The sequence below is a fragment of the Knufia obscura genome (assembly GCF_036327395.1).
Source record: "Knufia obscura strain CCFEE 5817 isolate CBS 148926 chromosome Unknown scaffold_15, whole genome shotgun sequence".
Lineage (NCBI taxonomy): Eukaryota > Fungi > Ascomycota > Eurotiomycetes > Chaetothyriales > Trichomeriaceae > Knufia > Knufia obscura.
Window position 1 is genome coordinate 566,506 of NW_027042701.1, and position 19,160 is coordinate 585,665.

General features: G+C 52.0%; 6 protein-coding genes across 6 annotated transcripts; 2 read left to right on the forward strand and 4 right to left on the reverse strand.

The window, feature by feature from the left end:
* Positions 1 to 3,677: 3,677 nt before the first annotated feature.
* PMZ80_010054 (uncharacterized protein) lies at positions 3,678 to 5,948 on the forward strand (the record flags this gene model as incomplete). The annotated part of the gene is made up of 1 exon (XM_064878447.1): positions 3,678 to 5,948. The coding sequence occupies one exon, from the start codon at positions 3,678 to 3,680 to the stop codon at positions 5,946 to 5,948; it is 2,271 nt and encodes a 756-aa protein (XP_064726015.1).
* A 526-nt stretch (positions 5,949 to 6,474) lies between these two features.
* PMZ80_010055 (uncharacterized protein) lies at positions 6,475 to 8,673 on the reverse strand (the record flags this gene model as incomplete). The annotated part of the gene is made up of 1 exon (XM_064878448.1): positions 6,475 to 8,673. The coding sequence occupies one exon, from the start codon at positions 8,671 to 8,673 to the stop codon at positions 6,475 to 6,477; it is 2,199 nt and encodes a 732-aa protein (XP_064726016.1).
* Positions 8,674 to 9,209: 536 nt separating this feature from the next.
* On the reverse strand, positions 9,210 to 9,872 carry PMZ80_010056 (uncharacterized protein; the record flags this gene model as incomplete). The annotated part of the gene is made up of 1 exon (XM_064878449.1): positions 9,210 to 9,872. The coding sequence occupies one exon, from the start codon at positions 9,870 to 9,872 to the stop codon at positions 9,210 to 9,212; it is 663 nt and encodes a 220-aa protein (XP_064726017.1).
* A 610-nt stretch (positions 9,873 to 10,482) lies between these two features.
* On the reverse strand, positions 10,483 to 11,939 carry PMZ80_010057 (uncharacterized protein; the record flags this gene model as incomplete). The annotated part of the gene is made up of 2 exons (XM_064878450.1): positions 10,483 to 11,794; positions 11,842 to 11,939. The coding sequence occupies 2 exons, from the start codon at positions 11,937 to 11,939 to the stop codon at positions 10,483 to 10,485; spliced, it is 1,410 nt and encodes a 469-aa protein (XP_064726018.1).
* A 2,106-nt stretch (positions 11,940 to 14,045) lies between these two features.
* ppk32 (Protein kinase domain-containing protein ppk32) lies at positions 14,046 to 16,748 on the reverse strand (the record flags this gene model as incomplete). Its single annotated transcript, XM_064878451.1, has 2 exons — positions 14,046 to 16,602; positions 16,744 to 16,748. The coding sequence occupies 2 exons, from the start codon at positions 16,746 to 16,748 to the stop codon at positions 14,046 to 14,048; spliced, it is 2,562 nt and encodes an 853-aa protein (XP_064726019.1).
* Positions 16,749 to 17,404: 656 nt separating this feature from the next.
* On the forward strand, positions 17,405 to 18,747 carry BAT2 (branched-chain-amino-acid transaminase bat2; the record flags this gene model as incomplete). The annotated part of the gene is made up of 2 exons (XM_064878452.1): positions 17,405 to 17,654; positions 17,735 to 18,747. The coding sequence occupies 2 exons, from the start codon at positions 17,405 to 17,407 to the stop codon at positions 18,745 to 18,747; spliced, it is 1,263 nt and encodes a 420-aa protein (XP_064726020.1).
* Between the last annotated feature and the right edge of the window lie 413 nt (positions 18,748 to 19,160).

Below are 19,160 nucleotides of genomic sequence, written 5' to 3' on the forward strand. Positions count from 1 at the left end.
GTGTTGATCTTTGATCTCTTAACGGTAGTGGGGGTGAATTGTTGCAGCAGATGTCTCCTCTCTGGCCCACAGTGACGTTGACTCTCCTCAGAAAGGATCTACTCCAGTTTGGCGCCATCAGAAGTCTATTTCCCTGCTTCAATCCACGCCTAGGAACGCTAACGGCTGTCATTGTCCTCGGTAGATATAATCAAGCTCACCTGGGCATCATCGATGTACAGAAGATCAGCAACACCTTGCAACCGCCAGGAATAGAATACCAAACTCAATATTTCTCAACACATATATTACTTACAGTCTCAGCATCGAAGCACTGCTTTGGTCGGAACAAGCAAACATGCGCATTGTAGCATCAAGCCATCCAAATCTTGCCTCGATGTCGAAGCGCAAACATCTCAGGCAACCCCTCCTTGCAATCCGCCATGGAACTCTGTTGATATAAAAGGCATTTGACTGCGCGCCTAAGCAAATTGCATGCAAAAGTCGCGACTGGGACGCGTCAGGAGCTGCGGAAATATCTTCATCGTACCCTTTAGGCTTAGAGCCAAGCCCAATGTCCGCAACCACGACTCCAAAAAGCGATTCAGCAGCAATTGTCCGATCCCGTTTCAGTGTCTACAGGGTCAATCTCGTCACAACTTGCCATCACTTTTACTTCAGACACGGGCTTTTCTTCCAGAGCATCGCATGCTTTTTCCTATGCACTGCTCGGATGTTGCCCTGCTTTGTTTTGCATGCCACGAAAGTCGCCGTGCACGTTGTGGCTCCAATTCGCTGCAGCCGCTATCTCAGAGCCTCTTTCCCTGCTGATGCCCTGCTTTGGGATGAGCAAACTTTACGCGGCTCTTCTGCTCCGAACCAATCAATGTTGCGATGCTGTCACGTGTATGTGTTTGCCTCAGGACACAACATGAGGACTTTTCGGCCATCTGGACTGGCTGCAACCAGATTTTTACCATTTCCTATGAGCATGACCAAAAATGTCTTCACGAGGCACCGGCGGGCGAGCAGAGTGGCCGCTAAACCTGCGCAAGATGGGTTCAACATGGTCAAAGTTCATGCTTAACAAAGCGGTCGTTAAGCTCGAATAGCAGGTGAGGAGGTTTTTGTATATCTTTACTTTGGTTAGATGTTCCAGCTAACTACTAACGATGTTGATTCCGCGTTCCACACCACTCAGCAGTGGCCGATATGATCAGATGCAGTCACGCAACTCGCACAGGCAGGTGACCCTGCAGCTTAGGGCAGAAGGAGCAGTTATGTCGCTTGCGAGAAGAGTGCACACAAGCAAATTGGTTATGTCTAAGCCGCGCACTTGATAGCGTTGTCCTACCAAACAATGCGTTGATGGACAGCATCTGAAGTCGTCTTTGCCTTTGTAGTCGCATCTACTTACGGAGCCCCATCATGGCGACTATCAGATAGAAGCCGCCTTTGGCACCGCTTCACATCTTGACCCCTTCTTGGCTCCGCGAATACAACCAGGCCAGAAACCCAGCCACCTACACTTCAGCTATCGTATTCGGGTAATGCTATACACTCATCGAATCGACGGCTCCAGCGCAACCTTGTGAAGATACAGGCCGCCACGCAGTTTCGAGCGGGATCCTAGACGTGCAAACGCAACTCCAAACCCCTGGAGCAAAACCGATCACGCGAACGGCATGGAGCGCCCGAAATGCTAAAGCGATATAGCAGATATTCCGCGTGTGCTGGAGGACACCGATAGTGTACCTCAACCACCGCGTCCGAGGTCCTGCGTTACTTTAGGAGCTCGCACAGGGGCGGATAATGTATGCATTTGATGGCGTGGAAGGTGTGAGTCTAAGCGGTTGAATATTCGTTTCTGGTCATTAAACCTTCAATTAATGTACATCTATTGCGCTACATTTCACAATGGCCTAACCCAGGACGCCTTAGATCTCTTGATGGAATCATCCGCAATTCACTTGTCATCAAGTCTCGCAAATCGACTCACGTTGCCGTACTGGAAACGGCTCATGCCATTAGTGACCCGAACGATGGCGACGGCCAACTCAGTCTTCCCCATGATCACGCTGAACAACATGCGAACAATACATCACCAGATGCCTGAAGGTTACAACCTGAGGCACCATAACTGTCACATCAATTACAAATGGCGCTTCAGAACTCCTACCTGAATCACCACAACTGCGAATGCGTACTCCTCAGAGAAGCATCAGGATCGTCAACTGAGCTGACGAACAACTAAGGTATACAGTGACTTAGGTAAACATTCCATCTTGTACTCACGCTCGGTCGACATATTTATCAGAGATACCTGCAGAGGACAAAAGGGGCTCGTTCCATTGTGGGACCGGCCAGGCCTCGCTAGAAGAGCTATGCTGTTTCGATGCGCTCTCTGAATTCCATATTCTACCTTTACTGCTGGGCGAGCGTAACAGCATTCTTACTGATGCCCTCCAAAACCTAGGACTGAGAGCCGGCGAGCACTCTTGCGTCGAAGCATCGATCGCTTTGGTCGAGCCATAGTTATGAGACATCAACGCATCATCCTCATCCACTTCAAGGAGTGCAGGACGCCTGCATCCTAACTTGATCGATCGAGACGACTTCTCCAAGTGTGCTGCCATGAGTAGATTTGAGCTATCGCGACTGGCGCTGTGACTGGCAATGTAGGTGTTCAAGTTCGATCATCTCTGCCTTTCTGGTGGCCTTTTTGACACAAATCTAAGAAGGGGGAGAGTCACCAAATCGAATTTTATTGCAAGTATGTTAACAGGCTTCATGACACTCGCAAACGCCCGGTATGTACTTGTTGCGAATCACACGTCCGGTAAATTTCCTACATACTGGTCCGAGCCAGATGACATCCGCATTTGATACATGCTCTTGCGCTTTTCTGGTAAGCTGCAATGTAACAACACTGCCGTTAAATATTGCGGTTCTTGCATCAGTGCTCGCCGTACCTGGCAGCACGCTAAACAGTATCATGTGATATGCAAGGAAGGCACGATCCGCTCGCTCAAGATTGGTCCGTCGGGCACGAACTGAACATGAATGACGTAGAGCTACGTGGCATGAAACAAGAAAAGGGCTGGGGAAAGTGGTGAATTGCGACAGGCCTATCGGGACTCTGCTTGCCAACACAGCCGCAAGGTTTACCAACGTTGCGCCTTACTCGTGCTGCCCAAATCGCCCGTTCCCCAGTGCCAGAGCAGTGTCGGTCAGCAGATTGTTCGACTCATTTTCATAGTTGTCAAAAAGTCCTCAAACCTGCCTCTTTCCCTGCAAGTCGTGATAGAATCTTCTTCGCTCTTAACCCAACACAAGCTCAGCATTATCAGGCTCGTAATCGCCAACTTCTCTGCATCAAGTTTAGCGACAAAACCGTGCACCCTAGGTGAAGGCAACCGGATACCTGCAGAGCACTTTCTCCGAGTCCCAGTACAAATTCTATGCTGAAGCAAGGCGTCTACAGTACAAGTACGACTGACTTCGCATCCTTGCCGCCAAGCTCAGCGCCACTTGCACTCTGTCCAGGCTTTGAAAAGCGAAGTGCCCCGCCTCAAGTTGACGACGATCTTCCTTTCATATCCCAAATTACTTTGAAGGCTATAACTCAATTCGGACTTGGTTATTTGTTTTGATAACAAGTCTGCTTCTTACTGCTTTTGAACCCGCAACGCGCGACAATGTCGTATTACGACGATCGGCGACCAGCGACGAGGGACCGGAGGCGAGGAAACGACGATTACTACGATGATACAGTATACACAAATACCCGGGACAATCAGCGATCAACAGCGGTAGTGAAGCGACGCAGCGATAGCCCAGAATATGATGAAGAGATAAGGCGAGACTTCTCACCAGGCGGTGGTGGCTATTATCGAGAGACCACTGTCCGCAAGAGCGGAACCAGACCAGTCGGAAGAGCGAGATCAGCATACGATGAGGAGCGTCGCTTCGAAGATGACCGCTCTTTTGCAAGCAGCCGCCGAGGTTCATACTACGGCGCAAGGCGTGCAGGCTACGACGATCGCCCACGAGGAGGTCGTAGTCGACGAGACGATTATTCAGATTACTCCTCCCGCAGTCGCAGCAGAAGTCGCACACCACCAAAGCGAGAGCGACGAAAGTCCATGCCTGAAGAAGCCCTTGCAGCGCTTGGTCTTGGAGGCCTAGTAGCCAAGATCACAGGCAAGAGCAGATCTCGATCACGATCAAGTTCTCGCAGCCGAGGTGGTCGAGCTCGCAGCAGAAGCGGCCGCGATAGCTCAGAGCACAGGAAGGAGCAACTTCAACAAGCTTTCAAGGCAGCTGTGCTTGCCGGTGCAGGTGCAGCCTTCCGCGCTAGAAATGAAGACGGTGGCTGGAACGGCGAAAAAGGCAAGCGCGTCTTGACAGCAGCCTTGACAGCTGGAGGTGTCGACGGCTTCATCAACCGCGACAAAGACCCCGAGAAGCACAAGTTCCGCGACACGATCGGTGCTGCCGTAGCTGGTATCGCCACAGACAGACTGGTTAACGGCCGCTCTCAGTCTCGAGGCCCAGATGGACGCCGCCACAGCCCCGACAGAGGCAGCCGCTCTCGCTCCCGCTCCAAAGCTGGCGACCTCCTAGCCGGAGGCGCCATTGCTGCCGCCGCAAAGAAAGCAATGGACTCAGTCCGAGGTCGCAGCCAGTCTCGTGGGCGCGACAGAGATCGCTCTCCATCATACGACAGCCGAGATGACTCTCGCTCTCCACCCCGCGGCGCCCGCTCTCGCTCCCGCTCCGTCATAGCCCGCGGTCTCTCAAAAGTCGGCCTAAACAAACAAGCCGACAAAATCGACCCCTACGGCGCCCGCGAACGGTCCGCCTCCCGTGGCCCCCGAAACCGCTCCCGCTCCCGCGGCCGCTACGCAGACGACGACAGTTACATAGATGACCGGCGCAGCCCCTACGACCCGCCCAACTACGGTCGAGGCTCAATGTATGACAATCGCGAAGTAAGCAAGAACCCAAACCCCTCATCCTCCCGTTCGCATTCCCGCGCGGGTTCCCGCGCGTTAGACTCCAAAACCGGTGCTCTCATCAACAGGCCCAACTCCGTCGGTCCGGGCGGCGGCGTGCTCAGTCCTCCCCCACCGGGCTACGAGTACGACAAGGCCCCGAGACACAACGGGGATCCCGAAACAGACTCAGATTCTGACTTGGGCTCTAGTTCCGAAGATGAGGCGCTGAAGAAGAAGAGCCGGAAGCGCCTGGCGGTTAGTGGTGGTCTCGCGACTGTGGCAACGATCCATGCGGGACACAGTGTGTATCAGAGTATGGAGAAGCGGGAGGCACGGAAGCGCGCGTTGCGCGATGGCACGATCGATAAGGAGGAGGCGAGTAAGCATAAGAATCGGGATCGGCTGCAGGATGCGGCGAGTATTGGGTTGGCTGCGTTGGGGTTGAAGGGGGCGTATAGCGAGTGGCAGGAGATGAAGAATCAGAATGATGAGTGGAGGGAGGAGTTGGAGAAGAGGAAGAGACATGCGAGGAAGAGGGAGGCAAGGAGGCAGAAGTTGAGTATGGTGGGGATGAGTCATGGGGAGGCGGGGAGTAGTGCGCCGACTTTTGGGGAGCCGTCGCCTATGTCGTATGGTGGAGGTGGGGGGTATGGCTATGATGGGAATGGACCGTATATGAGTGGGGCGAATGGTGGTCCAGGACAAGGGCCAATGATGAACGGAATGAATAACAATACGCAATATTTCGACGATAATCCTTATGGGTGGATGGGTCATCAGGGAAATGCGGAGGAACAACAACAAGGAGGGGGAGGAGGATATAATGGTGCGGGTGGTGGAGGACAATATTACGGGAATGGCAATTACAACGGCGCTGGAATGAACTTTCCACCTCCGCCTGCGCATGGTGGGACGGGTTTCCCTCCCCCGCCGGGTGGACAGCCACCGCCGCCGCAGGCGAGGACTTAGGATAGATAGATAAGGGATGGCTGTTTACGGCATTTGTTTTTTTTTGGTTGGTAGATAGTTACGATATGATGAAATGAGGTATGCCGGGGAAATATTTGGCAGGAGCTTGCGTTATGATTGATGATGAATGATGATCACTTCTACGAACCATTTTTGCCTCGCCTCCTGCTACCTGCCTGCTGCGACAATGCCGCCCACACGATCCAGATATGGCACTCGACAGAGTCCTTGTTCACGCTCTGCGGATCAAGTGTACTCCTACTGTACTGTATGGTACGAAACGAGTCAACCGTAAGTAAGCAGGTAAACATGTCGTGATTTCCGGTCTTGATTGATACGGAACCAACTTAAGCGTCTACGCATCGTTCAAGGTACAATTGAAGCGGAACCCAGCCGACACCCACACACAATTGAATAGAACACTCTATGATGGTGCATTATGCGTCTGGATCAAATCGATTCGACCCGAAGTGACCGACGCTACCTATTCTATTCACCACTTTAAGGTGCTGGCGTCTACCCACCCCTACACATCCCTCTCCACAAAACTCCTCACCATCCCCTCCGGCGTCGCATCATACTCCCGTAGCGTCACACTCCCATCCCCCTCCAACACCGTATTCGCCTGCACAAACACCTTCCTCGGAATCTTCTTACTCAACACCACAGGTCGAATCTTCTCAGCCCACCACTCATCAACAGATGTGATCTCATTGTACATCTTCACACCCGCCTCGACGTCCGCTGTAGCCTTGTAGATGTGCAACTTCTGCAGATATGCTTCGACCGCCTTGCGACCTGTACTGAGGATCTTGTTCCGGTTGAGGTGGATCGTCAGATCGGACATGTCGTCTTTTGTGCTCTCGAGGCGGACGAAGTCTTTGCCTGCGTTCATGAATGTGCGGAGGATACTGAATCTTGCCTGCATGTGCGGCTGACCCCATTTCTTGCTTTTGGGATCCCAGAATTCGAGGGCTGTGATGCCTGCTCGTGCCATAGAGAGGTACGCAGCGTAGAGCACATCGCCTGCCTTGCCATCAATATCGGTTGTCCCGTCGCCGAAACCGAAGATTTGCAGGATCTCGAAGTCACAACTAAGAGCCATGGCGACGCACTCGGCGCGGCATTCTTCGTATGACCCTGCTGTTGCGCCGAAGACGGAGCCCCATGTTTGACCGGGTTTGTACCATGTTTTTATGGGATCGCCGGTTAATGGGGAGATGGGTGGGTTCTTGACGTCGAAGTTGTATTTTCCTGGTTCTGTCTCTTGCAGTAGCTTACCACAGCCGTGGCCGAGGAGCTCGTGGATGCCGACTTGGACTTCGAAGGCTGGGTCGCGTTGGGCTCTGTAGATTGCGTCGTCTTCTGGTCGGATGAAAGGGATTGGTTCATTTGGTGCTTTCGCGCTGAGGACGTTGCCTAGGGAGACGTTCTTGAAGCCTTCTGTTTGGCGGACTTTGTCGTAGTTGGGGATGTTGATGCCTGCTGGGATGCCTGAACCGGCGAATGTGAGGACTTCGAGGGACGTGAAGTCCGGTGCCAGGAAGGAGTCTTTCTCGAAGGCGCTGTCCCAGGGGAGCTTGGGGATCATTTGTGGCGCTGACTCAACAAGCTTGGAGAAGGCTTTTGTGCGTTCGAGGTTCACCATTGCTACCAAACCCTCCCATTCGCCACGGACACCGTGTGGGTCGCGATAGGTCTCGATGAAGCCGATGTTGGACTCGACCATTGGTTTCTTGTCTTTGATCCAGAAGCGTTGGGAATCGACGTGGGCATTCATGCTACCGGCGCCGAAGGATTTGGCGTATTCTTCTAGCATTGATTTCTCGGTGTCATTGAGGGCTACCTTCTCGGCTCGCTTGATCTCTAGAGCCGCTGCGGCCATCTGATTGAGATACTCGCCGTAAACCAGGTTGAGGGTCTTGCCTTCCAGCTTGCCTGTCAGAGGTAGAGAGGTCTTGTCACCGAGGTCACGCTGGTCAGCTGGAGGATTCTTGATACCGGAGGCAATGAGCAGGCTGTAGTTGCCGTCCTTTTCTTTTCGTACTCTTGTATTCTCGGGCATAAGGTTGACTGATTCCATCACGTCTTGAATGGTCTGGATCTCGTCTTTCGTGATACTGGATGAATCCGGGTAATATGCTGTTGTATGACCTTGATCTGGGTAGCCCAAGTGCATTGCAGCAGCATCGTCCGTCTCGTATATCCCTCCGCCAGTACTGCTTGCTTGTTCGAACAGCTCCTCCGCGTCTTTGGACACACCACATAGTTTCTTCAAAGCATCTTTGGGTATCCTAGGTATGAATTTCGAGTCACCGAAGCTCTTGTAGTTCCCAGAATTCCCTAAGAACTGTGCAGCATATTCCAACCAGAGCGTGAGATCCTCCCCGGATACTCCGGTCTTCTCAAGCTTCTTGTAGCCCCCTTCACACGCTTTGTGGATGGCCAGGATAAGATCGTAGATAGGTATCGACTCGGGGGAAACCTGAGCCAGGACAACTCTCTGCCCTGCGAAGGACGCCCGACTCAGATGGTGTGCATACTGTTTCTGCTGCTGGTTCAATGCATCGAAATGGGGTTTGATTTCGAGGGGAACCACAGTCGGCGGGTGGTCAGCGAGGTATTGAGTGGTGTCGTACATTTTCGACGTCCGGGCGTACGCCGTGGTAGAAGAAGGGCGACTATGACTTGTCAGCTGTCTCAACCGTGATAGCAGTTTTGACATGAATTGATGAGAGATATCAAAGTCTCCGAAAGTCCTCGAAGTCGAATGTCTTCGAGGGAGCTGCTAGGATATGCACATACCCAGCTGAGGTGAAGACGTTCAAGTTCAGGTCAATCGATGATACTGATGTCCTTGTGATGGTTCACGACAGGCTCCGTTAAGGCCAGTAAAAGTGTTCGAGTTGGAAGGCACAGACCCGATCTTGTTAATGGACTAAGACATGAAATCAGTGTGTTAGCATCATGAGACATCGGTACCTGCATGCAACGTGCAGGTGCCATGGGCAGAAACGCGGGGCGTTGAATCCAACATGATCGGAACAATGTGCTGCTACAACCACATCTGAGTCACGATGTTTCTTCTTGCTGTTCGCTCCTAGCGAACTATGTCACATAGTATTTACAGCTGGTGAACACAGGTAGAAGTTGTATGAGATGCAAGAGCCATATTGATGAATAGTCGAAGATCTGTCTACCAGGTGGACGCCGCGCTTAGATATACTGTCCAATCATACAGTGTCTCACAATCATCCTTAATCACTCGCGTGCCAGCAGTCCCTTCACCAGCTTGATCACACCATCTGCACTCGAATCTTTCAGCGCGTCCAGCTTGACCATATATTTGCCCTTGACCAAAATTCCCGGCACCTCGTCCAGATCAACATGAGCGACCGCATCGTCCATGGCCTTCTTCTCACCCATCACCCATTCCTTTCCCCACTCCTTCAGGAACATATCCGGCGGCACGCCGCATTCATTGAAAACGGCCCTGACACCCTCTAGGTCGTGTATTTTGCGATCATGGACCGCCTCGAACAGTGGTCCGATGATCCTATCGTCCACTTGCAATGATTTGGCCACAGCCCATGCATGCGTGAGGTGCTCGCCGAAGTCCCAAGCAAATCGCATCGGTGCGTGATACCGAGCGATGGTAGTGCCCTGGGGTACGCTTTTGCGTAAGTTCTGAACCACTTGATGCTCCATGGCCCATTGTTTCGAGCGGTCATTCATGAACGAGAAGAATACAATGACGGGAGGGGCGTACTCGATAGGGTCCGCCAGAATGTGCGATTGCTCATCTTCGCCTGCGTACGAGCTCCGCCTTGGTTGTGTTTGTTCCGGAATGTCTAGAGACTGTCTGGGGTCAAGAGGATCGCTCCGAAGTTGGGTCGCCTGATACGGTACTGCTGTATCTAACATTTTGGGCGGATTTCCGAGGGGTTCCGGTAAACTATCGAATATACAACAGTGCGTGAGTTTCGAGAAGTCGCTTGGTTATTTTGCGAGGGTTGAGTCGCTTGACTTCGAAGAGGGTGTCTGAGCCTATATCATGCTCCTCATTGGCCTGATGCTTGGCTGACATCGTGTATTGCAACTGCACGCACCGAAAACATCATGAGAGCGAATCTTGGCGGCCGGACTAATTCTGTACTCGAACAAAACTTGGTAAGCAAGAGGCTCATGCCGTGGCAGACGTAGGACAAGCAAGCTTGGCGTTCATATCCCAGCGGAAAGTCTGGGCGTGTGGCAACTCGAGCGCGTGGCATTACGCGCCAAGGGAGGAGCCACCACTGGCGGATCTGTGCACCTTGGCTCACATCATGACTGAAAATGTACTTGGAGACCATTATCACGTCGCATTGAGCACAGGTTCGGGATTTCTGGCTGGTCTTGCGAAGCCCACGATACGCACCATGTTGCCAACCTCGGAAGGAACATCGGTAATCAAGTTCCGCAGATGGCAGGCTGCCGTGGTGACCTGCAATTATGAGTAAGCACATTAGAAGGATGTCGAAGAAGCCAACCATACCTAGAATACCCTGAAACATGCGCCGTATTCATTTAGCATCTTCCCAACGACAACCAGTCCACCAATTGCTGGCGGTGAGTACAACAAGATCACGTACGCCTCGCCCAACAGATTCGATATGCCCATGCGATCGAGCTTACCCTCCATCCCCGGCGAGCTCTTCAGTATCTTCCGTGAAACATACCTGACTATTCTGCCCATCCAATGACTCTCCGTGTTCATACTAGAGATTGGCAGAAATGGTTTGTTATGAGTGGAAGGCTCACGCATCCATCCGATGTTGCCACAGAATCCGATTACCAACCACATCATTGTCCATACTCGCTGTGCTCTTGTGCTACTTCCGGTCCGCCACCTCGATAAACACCCGACTATGGCTAGACTAGCTGCTGCTGGTAGGAACATCGCGAGAAGTGCAAGCTGTTCAGCACGTGACCGCATGCTCGGTATAACTGTTTCTAGTCTTAGCAGATGCTGTCGACTGCGAGTATCCATATGAGTACCTTCCGGCATCCATCGCCAATCCCCAGGATTGGCAATTTGAAGAAGCCAGTCTTGCTGTAAGAACCATGGTGCTTTCTCCGCAGATTTGTTAGTCCGTTTGAAAGGCAAGCAGCTTGGAACCGCCACAACACCAGGCCGTGGCTGAAGTACGTTCTGGGGCCGTCCACCCACGGTCATCGCTAGACTCTCCCTCGCACGATTGACCACCTCCGGATCTAAGACAAAAGCCACAGCCTCGTCATGGTCGGTCTGAAGATCGCCCTTGACGAAGAAGGGGTAATCTGGTGTATCTTCAGAGACCAAGTCGCCTATCACTCCAGCAAAGCTTCCACCTCGCTGTAGGGCTTCTTGCATGATAAGTGATTTGACCATGTATATCTTGTTAAATTCCACCGACAGCATGTTGCCTAACAGATTGACGAAGGACATGACTGCGTAGGGTGCCACTGTCAAGCCAAAAGCTGCATAGCCATAGATCTCAATCTGGTTGCCTCTTGTCCGGTATAACGAAGAGATCGCGTATAGTAGTTGCAATAGACTTACAAGGGCTTTGGCGAAACTCCATGAATACACTATATCCTGTGTAGCCGGTATGTGAGACTCTGTGGTGGCAGATTCGGGCGCTGGAAGCTCAAAAAAGTCAACCTCTGCATCTGGTGGAACTCTGGCGAACGTATATCCTGCTGGCAGACGGTAACTCCCATGTATGTTCCTAGTCAGTTCTAGAAATGTTGCACGTGCGGTAGCAGCCCAGGATGGACAGTAGATTGTTGCCTTCAAGGCTCGATCGTGTTGATTTTCCGGTTGTCTTTGCGCTGTGAGCGACGGAAGAGAGCGCGTGATAAAGAATCTTACCCTGGCTGCATTTCGAGGTCGCCATTGTCCGGTAGACCTTGCTCCTCAGCCAAAAGGATGAACTTGTTGATATGTTGGTGTAGGTCTTCAGGAGACATCATAGCATGCGACAACTCATGCCTACAACCTGACGCGGGTTTCCAATCGAAGTCTCGGACCACCATGCATAGAGCACCTGCTCGGGCAGCAGCTCGTAGGTGTTTACCCTTGATGACATGGTAGACAGTAAAACTCCTTATCGCTTCCATACCTCTGTGCACTCCCGCAGCAGGAGCGATGAGAACGCAAAGGAGTGTCCATGTCAGTGACGGCAGAATTTCTCCCGGAGTACTTCTCACAGTTGCAATATGAGCGACGTAGTTGCCCAGATAGAAAGCTGCTATATCAGTCCACCGGCTTGGTCGACAAATGAGGTGTGAGTCGGAATGGTTAGAAATCTCTATTCCATACGGAACTGTCAGAGTAACTTCTTGTGTTGCTGGGTATGCACTCATCTTGTGAACGGGTCACAAGGCGGGGAGAAGAAAGCGCCGATAGCATGAAATTTGACGCAAATTCTTATGCCTCTTTCGTATCATAGCCTCTTTTTGTTGTGGCAACAACGAACGCGTCGCAGTCTTGACAGACTGCAAACGATGGGTTGGGAAAGGCGTTCTATATAGGCTTGTTGTCATGCTCTACCAACCGTCCGAGGATGCGGGATGCAGCGTGTCCGAATACACGTTGTCAGCCCAACAAGCGTCCATGGCGGCTGTGGCACTGATTGGTCGTATCCTATTTCAGTTATCGTTAACTGCTCTCAACGCCAAGCTCGTCCTGGTGTGGCCAAGATCGGCTCCGCTGCAGGCTTGATGCCAGAGCCTCCATCATTCCAGCCTTTCAGCCCATGCAATTCTTGGATTGATCAAGGTGTTCTAGCGAATGAAAGCCCACCTCTGGTAGCAGGAAGACAACTGTCGTGATCGAGACGAGGTCTGTCAGTCGTTGATGGATCTCATATATGAGGTCGTGTAATTGGACATTTTGGAGAGCTCTTCCGCATCTAGAACCTATGTAAAGTCCACACCTTGAGGCACGAGGTCTCGCCCATAACTGTATTTGACTCTACTGGTAAAGAAAAGGCAGCCTCCTTCGCTAAAGGCTGTCGCAAAGAGGGCACCTGATTGGAGAGGTGATTGGGGCGTTGGGCCCTGCATATCAGCTGGCTGATTTGAGGTAGTCCATTGTCAGCTTGATAATCGTTGCGGTACTGTTTCTGTAGCGATGCACACCGTTATGGGCATTCATCGGCGATAAGTTCTCGAACGCGAATCCGACTGTGAAAGCTCGTTGAGGTCCAGACTCGTGTTCGCTCGAATGCAGAGCTACACGAAAGTCGGCTGAAGAGAGAATCAGTTCAGAAAAGAACGTCTCAGCCAAGAACACTGCGGAGAGCTGCGCTGGAGATGAGATTCCGAACGCGACATCGCGCTGGTGGTCCGGGTGTAGAGTAGGCAGCAGAATCGAGAGGGTTTCGCACCATCGCAGGCATAATCGCGCTCTTCTCCGGGCCCTGATGGCCGGCTCTAAAGGTCTGTTATCTTTACACCTGGCGCTGCCTTCACGGTCAACAGTCGAAATGCCTTGGTCACTTACTCGTTCATCGTGAAGAACAGAATGGCTTGTAGCACGATGTAAATAGACTCGATCTCGATGTGGCGTACATGGAGGAAGTAGCATTGCACGTATGTATCGCTTTCACCAAGTGAGGAGGGTACAGAAACACACTAGAATTCTGGCGTGTATAAATACGAGGTTGTGCGTCAGCCCCACTCCAGCACTAAGATCCCACCCATTTTGAGACAACACGATCGATCCATTCCGATGGCACAACTCAGTGCATGTAGGGTGTTGGGACCAAGGTAGGGCAGGTAGGACTAAGTTACGCAACTGCGCGTTAAATACAAGCAGTTACACTAGATATGTGTTGTATGGATCCATCGTCAATTGCATGCGAAAGAGCTAGATTCCGTACCTGCTACAGGCGGTCCCCTCTCTTCCCAGGCGATTTCAGTTCCAGGTATATCGTGTCAGGCCTAGCTCGCTCGATGCTGGAAAGGCATTGAGCTGCGGCAGGGAAGGGCGATGATTTCTATTCATATTCCTACTTTCTGTGGCCAAGGGGAGGACGCGACGTGACGTCGCTGCTTCGTCTCTGGGGACTTTTATAGTAAGGATTGGTATTTATCCAAGCCGGGACGTGGTTGTTGCTGCTGCTGTTGAGGCTGTTGAGGTCGGTTCGCTGGTTGAGCTAATGGAGTCAGGAATGGCTGTGCTTGCCATGGGTTCATTGGTGGAGGGGATTGAGGTGGTGGCGCTAGTATTGGAGCGAATCCTGTGTTGGCGGCTGAGCTTGTACTCGTGGAAGCTGGCCGAGAGTTCAGGAAGCTTGTGGCTTGTAGCTGGGAAGAGCCTAACGCTGGTGCTAGTTGAGAGGCTAGTGGTTGGTTCCACGGGCTGCTGTGAGTGGGAGGACGCGGTTGCATAGACGCTGTATTCCAGCCGGGTGTGGCAGCAGGTGTGGCATGGTTACTCGGCTGAAGTGGCTGCGACCATGCCGATGTGGAGCCAACAGGCTGCATTGGTGGAAAACCAGACGCAGACACATCTGGTGTAACTGATCGAGACTGCGGCTGCAGAGGTTGTAGCGTGGTCGCCCGTGCTGCTGGGGTACTTCTGCCTGCCGAGCTTTGCCATGAGTAGGACGGAGCGCTCGGTCTCAGCTTCTCACCGTCTGACAAGGCGCCTGCGAACGGATCATTTGTCTCTCGAGATCTGCTTCCAAGGACGAGCTTCTCGAAATCTTCTTCGCCACCAGTGCCGTTCGCGCCACCACTTGCGGCTGCCGACACGGAAGGCCGTTCCCGACCATCGAAGACAGACTTGTTGACTGTAGCCAGTTCTTGCAGCTTTTTGACTTGTTCTCGCTGGATCTTTTGTGTCAAAGCCTGTATGACATCCATATGTGCCTTGAATTGAGAGAGGTCGAGTAACGGTCCCAGTGCAAACGTCCACAACAGAGGCATGACTTCTGTGGCAAGGAAGTCTATGTCACCAGCTCTCGCAATCTGCTGAAAGACCTTGAGAGCAGTCATCATGACTGCTGGCTCCTTTGTCTTGATACCCTTCAACAGTGGCACGACCTTTTCTTGCATAGTAAACTTGTCAAGGCTCGAGATGTTCGATTTGGGAGGCTCACGTGAGGTAGCAATGCCGGACAGATCGTCATTTGCTGTTGCAGCAGTGCCATCTGTTGCACCACATAGTACAGCCATTGCCTCGAGGCCACGCACCTTGATCCCAAGACTGCTTGTTTTGGCGAAAACGTTTGCGATGACTGGGAAGAGATCGTGCTTGACGGTGGAAAAGTCGAGTACAGGCAGAATGATCGGAAGGGTGCCGAGCGCTGCGTCAACTAAAGAATGCGTGTTTGACTGCATTGCCACATGAACCACAGGCAGCACGTCCTCCTTGAATTGCTGTGCTGAGCTGGTCTGGCTCATGATTTGAACATTTTCGAGGAATACTACCAGTCCAGCCTCTTTGCTCGTGTCTCTTTCTTGTGGTTTCGCTTGGGCGATGAAGATCTCCTTTAGCCGTGGTAGAATCTTGGTGGAAAGCACATCCTTCCTGTTCGGTACCATCTTCACGATTTGGAAAATATTCTGGAGGATGACCGAAAGCAGCTCCTTGTCCTTCAGCTCTTCCAGGAGGACGCTAAGGACCTTCTTCTCAAGCACAGATACAGGAAATTGTGGCATGACCCGTGACAAGCCCCGCATAAATTGTTGCTTTTCGAGGGGCGTCTTCGCAGGCAAGCCATCCAAGAACCTCATGGTATTGACAAGGATATTGTCAAAATACTCGGACTGTTGGAACTCTGCTGCACTCATTCTTCCAGCAGGACGTCTTGCTAACACTCTCGGAAGGGTACTTTCGAGCTCCTGTGGCAATTTGTTTGAACAACCATAATTGTTCTGCGGGCTTGGCGCAGACGAAGGACTAGACATGGCCTTCTTGTACGTCGACTGATTGCCATGTGTCTCGATCGGTGACCTGTGAGGATCTCTGTAGCAGGCGATCAGCACAAGGCCAAGCGAAAATATATCCGCAGCAAAGTTGATATTTGAGTCTAGCACAAAATCCGGAGACGTATAATCCAGGTTGAGCTGCACTGTCTGTGGCACCCGAGCATCGATATAGAGTGCTTCCGACAACGGGATCTGCGGCAGTGTCTGATGTCCTTCTGCATTGTCTGGCGGTCCAGCATAGCCAAGTCCAGAAATTTTCCAGTCGGATTTGGCATTGATGAAGATGGCATCAGGCGTCAGATTGCCGTGAACCAGTTTTGCTGAGTCATGCAAGAACTCGAGTCCTTTGGCAACCTGTAATAGTCCTTTCTGGACCTCGAGTTCATCGACCTCAACGTCTTGTAAGGATCTGGCACTCAGCTCCTGCCGACGACTGTGCGAGGAACCGCGATCCTTCTGTGCTAAAGCGGCTGAAAGTGGTGCGATTACTGGTTCGGTCGCAAACATGAGACCACCACTCCTTGTCTCCTCTACCGGCTCAACGAGCTGCAGTATTGAAGGATGGCGTAGGCGAGCCAGGTTTAAGGCCTCTCTCTTGAGACGCTCAACCACTTCATCTTGTGCTTTTCTCACTGAGGTTGAGCTGGCCTTGGCACCAAAGCCACCCACCGAAGATACATCAAGTGATTTTCTGTCAAAGACAAACACAGAGGCCGGAGTACCAGTACTTCGCTTCTTGGCTAGTAAAAGAAATCGTCAGCTGGAGGTCAGAGCGTCAGGTCATGGTCGCATAGGCAGACATCTGTCAAGACAAGCGTTATGGAAGACCGACCTCATTTGACCACTGCACGTAGAGTTGACCAACCTTCGAAAATGTTCCACACGCCTACGCTGGCCTGTGGTTGTTTAGAGATCTCGTAGTTGGAGGTTATGTTCGAAGTGAACGACTTGAAGGCTGAGGAGAACATGCTGGTTCGTCCTTCGCAATGACTATGTCGACCATAAGTGAGTTCCTGTGCGCATCCCGTGAGCGCTCTTTCCTCGCCTAGCACTGTCCGTGGCGCTTGCCAGGTATCTGTGGATAATGAATTGTTAGAAGGCTTCTGAGTTCTTCAAGTTCCACAAGCGTGAAGGACGCCAACACACCGAACGGAAGCGAGGAAGGGGACATGAAACGCCACGTGGCTCACCGGCCACAGCCACAGCCACAGCTCTTTTCCGAGATCGCTCGTTCAGGCGCGTCTTCCGCGAGGAACTCGGCTTCAGAATTGAATTCTGGAGTAGCGGACTCACGAGGCTCTGACTTTCCGCCGTCTGCGCCCTTCGACTTGGCTCACTGCATGCGACACTGCCGAGCTCCATTGTGACTCTTACTGTACGCTGGAGCAGTCTCTTTTCCTGGCCTCTTCTGCGTCACGAATCCCGGTATATGAGTACAGAGACCAAGCTCTCACCTGTTATCTCCTCCGATCATTTGATCTCAGCTCAGCAAAATGCTGCTCCCACGGCTACTTCGGTCTGCAAACACGACCAGCCGCTCTTTCAAGCAGATACAACAGATAAAAGCACAAGCTCAGAATCCCCGCTCATTCTCTTCACAATGGAGGCTACAACAGCAGCTAGCGGAAGACGATATGAAGCACCTCCCCGACATAGATCCTTCGAAACTTGAGGTGACCAAGACTATAACACCCAAAGAGCTTGTGCCCAACCAGGATCTCGTGTTCGGGAGGACATTTACAGGTCAGCACTCTCCATGTCTAGCTGCGCAAGCAGCGATACTACTCACAGCTCGGAACTACATCTAATTCTTAGACATACAGACCACATGCTCTCGATAGAGTGGACAGCCTCTCAAGGTTGGCTAGCTCCTCGCATTACACCCTACCAGAACCTCTCACTCGACCCTGCAACCTGCGTCTTCCACTACGCTTTTGAATGCTTCGAGGGTATGAAAGCCTACAAGTGCCCGAAAGACAATAGCCTGCGCCTCTTTCGGCCAGACAAGAACATGAAACGCATGAATGGTTCTTCCGCACGCATTGCCCTACCCACATTCGACGGTGATGCATTGACAAAGCTGATTGGGGAGATGTGTAAGCTCGAGGAACGATTCATTCCATCCGAGAAGGGCTACAGTCTGTACCTGAGACCGACCATGATTGGAACCCAGAGGACACTGGGCGTGGGTCCACCCGGCAGCGCATTGCTGTATGTCATTGCCAGCCCCGTTGGACCGTATTACCCGACCGGCTTCAAGGCCATCAATCTCGAAGCTACAGATTACGCAGTACGCGCTTGGCCGGGTGGAGTGGGTGATAAGAAGTTAGGTGCCAACTACGCACCGTGTATTGTGCCGCAACTCAAGGCTGCGAAGAGAGGCTTCCATCAGAACCTGTGGTTGTTTGGTGAGGAAGAATATATTACCGAGGTAGGCACCATGAACCTGTTCGTTTGCATAAAGAACAAAGAGACCGGAGAAAAGGAGCTTGTCACTGCGCCGCTGGATGGGACCATCTTGGAGGGTGTTACGAGAGATTCTGTACTTGCACTGGCACGTGAGAGGCTCGAGCCAAAAGGGTGGAAAGTGAGTGAGCGGTATCTCAGAATGAAGGACATTGCAGAGGCGGAGAGTGAGGGCCGGCTGATTGAAGTTTTCGGTGCGGGCACTGCGGCCATCGTGGCTCCAGTGAGAAAGATAAGCTGGAAGGGTCAAATGATCGATTGTGGATTGAAAGAGACAGAAGAGGCTGGGGAGATCGCACTCAAGATGAAAGGATGGATTGAAGGGATTCAGTACGGTGATGAAGACCATCCGTGGAGCGTGAAGGTTTAGCGATGAAAAACAGGGCTTTTATGGACGTGAAGCGGTTCTGCTTCGTTTGCATTGCATGGCGCTGTAGTCGAGGTGGTGCACTGTACAGCTTTTGGCCAGGCAAGGCATCATTGGATTTGTGGATATCTGCCCCACCAAGGGAGGTCTACATCTGATAAAGGATCTGATTTTCCTTTACTCTTTTCAAGTTTCTCGCTGAAGAATTCATGCATGCAATCAGTCGGAGTGCGACCTCGAACATACTGCAGTAGGGTTGGTTAGATCTACCACTAGGGTCTTCGTCCTTGATCTACGGGCGACCCCAATCCCAGATACGCAACAACCTATGACGAAACCATTCTTCGAACGATTCGAGACTCGTAGATATGCTTTATGCACAGGACAAAATGTCAATACCTCCCACTCATGTTCGT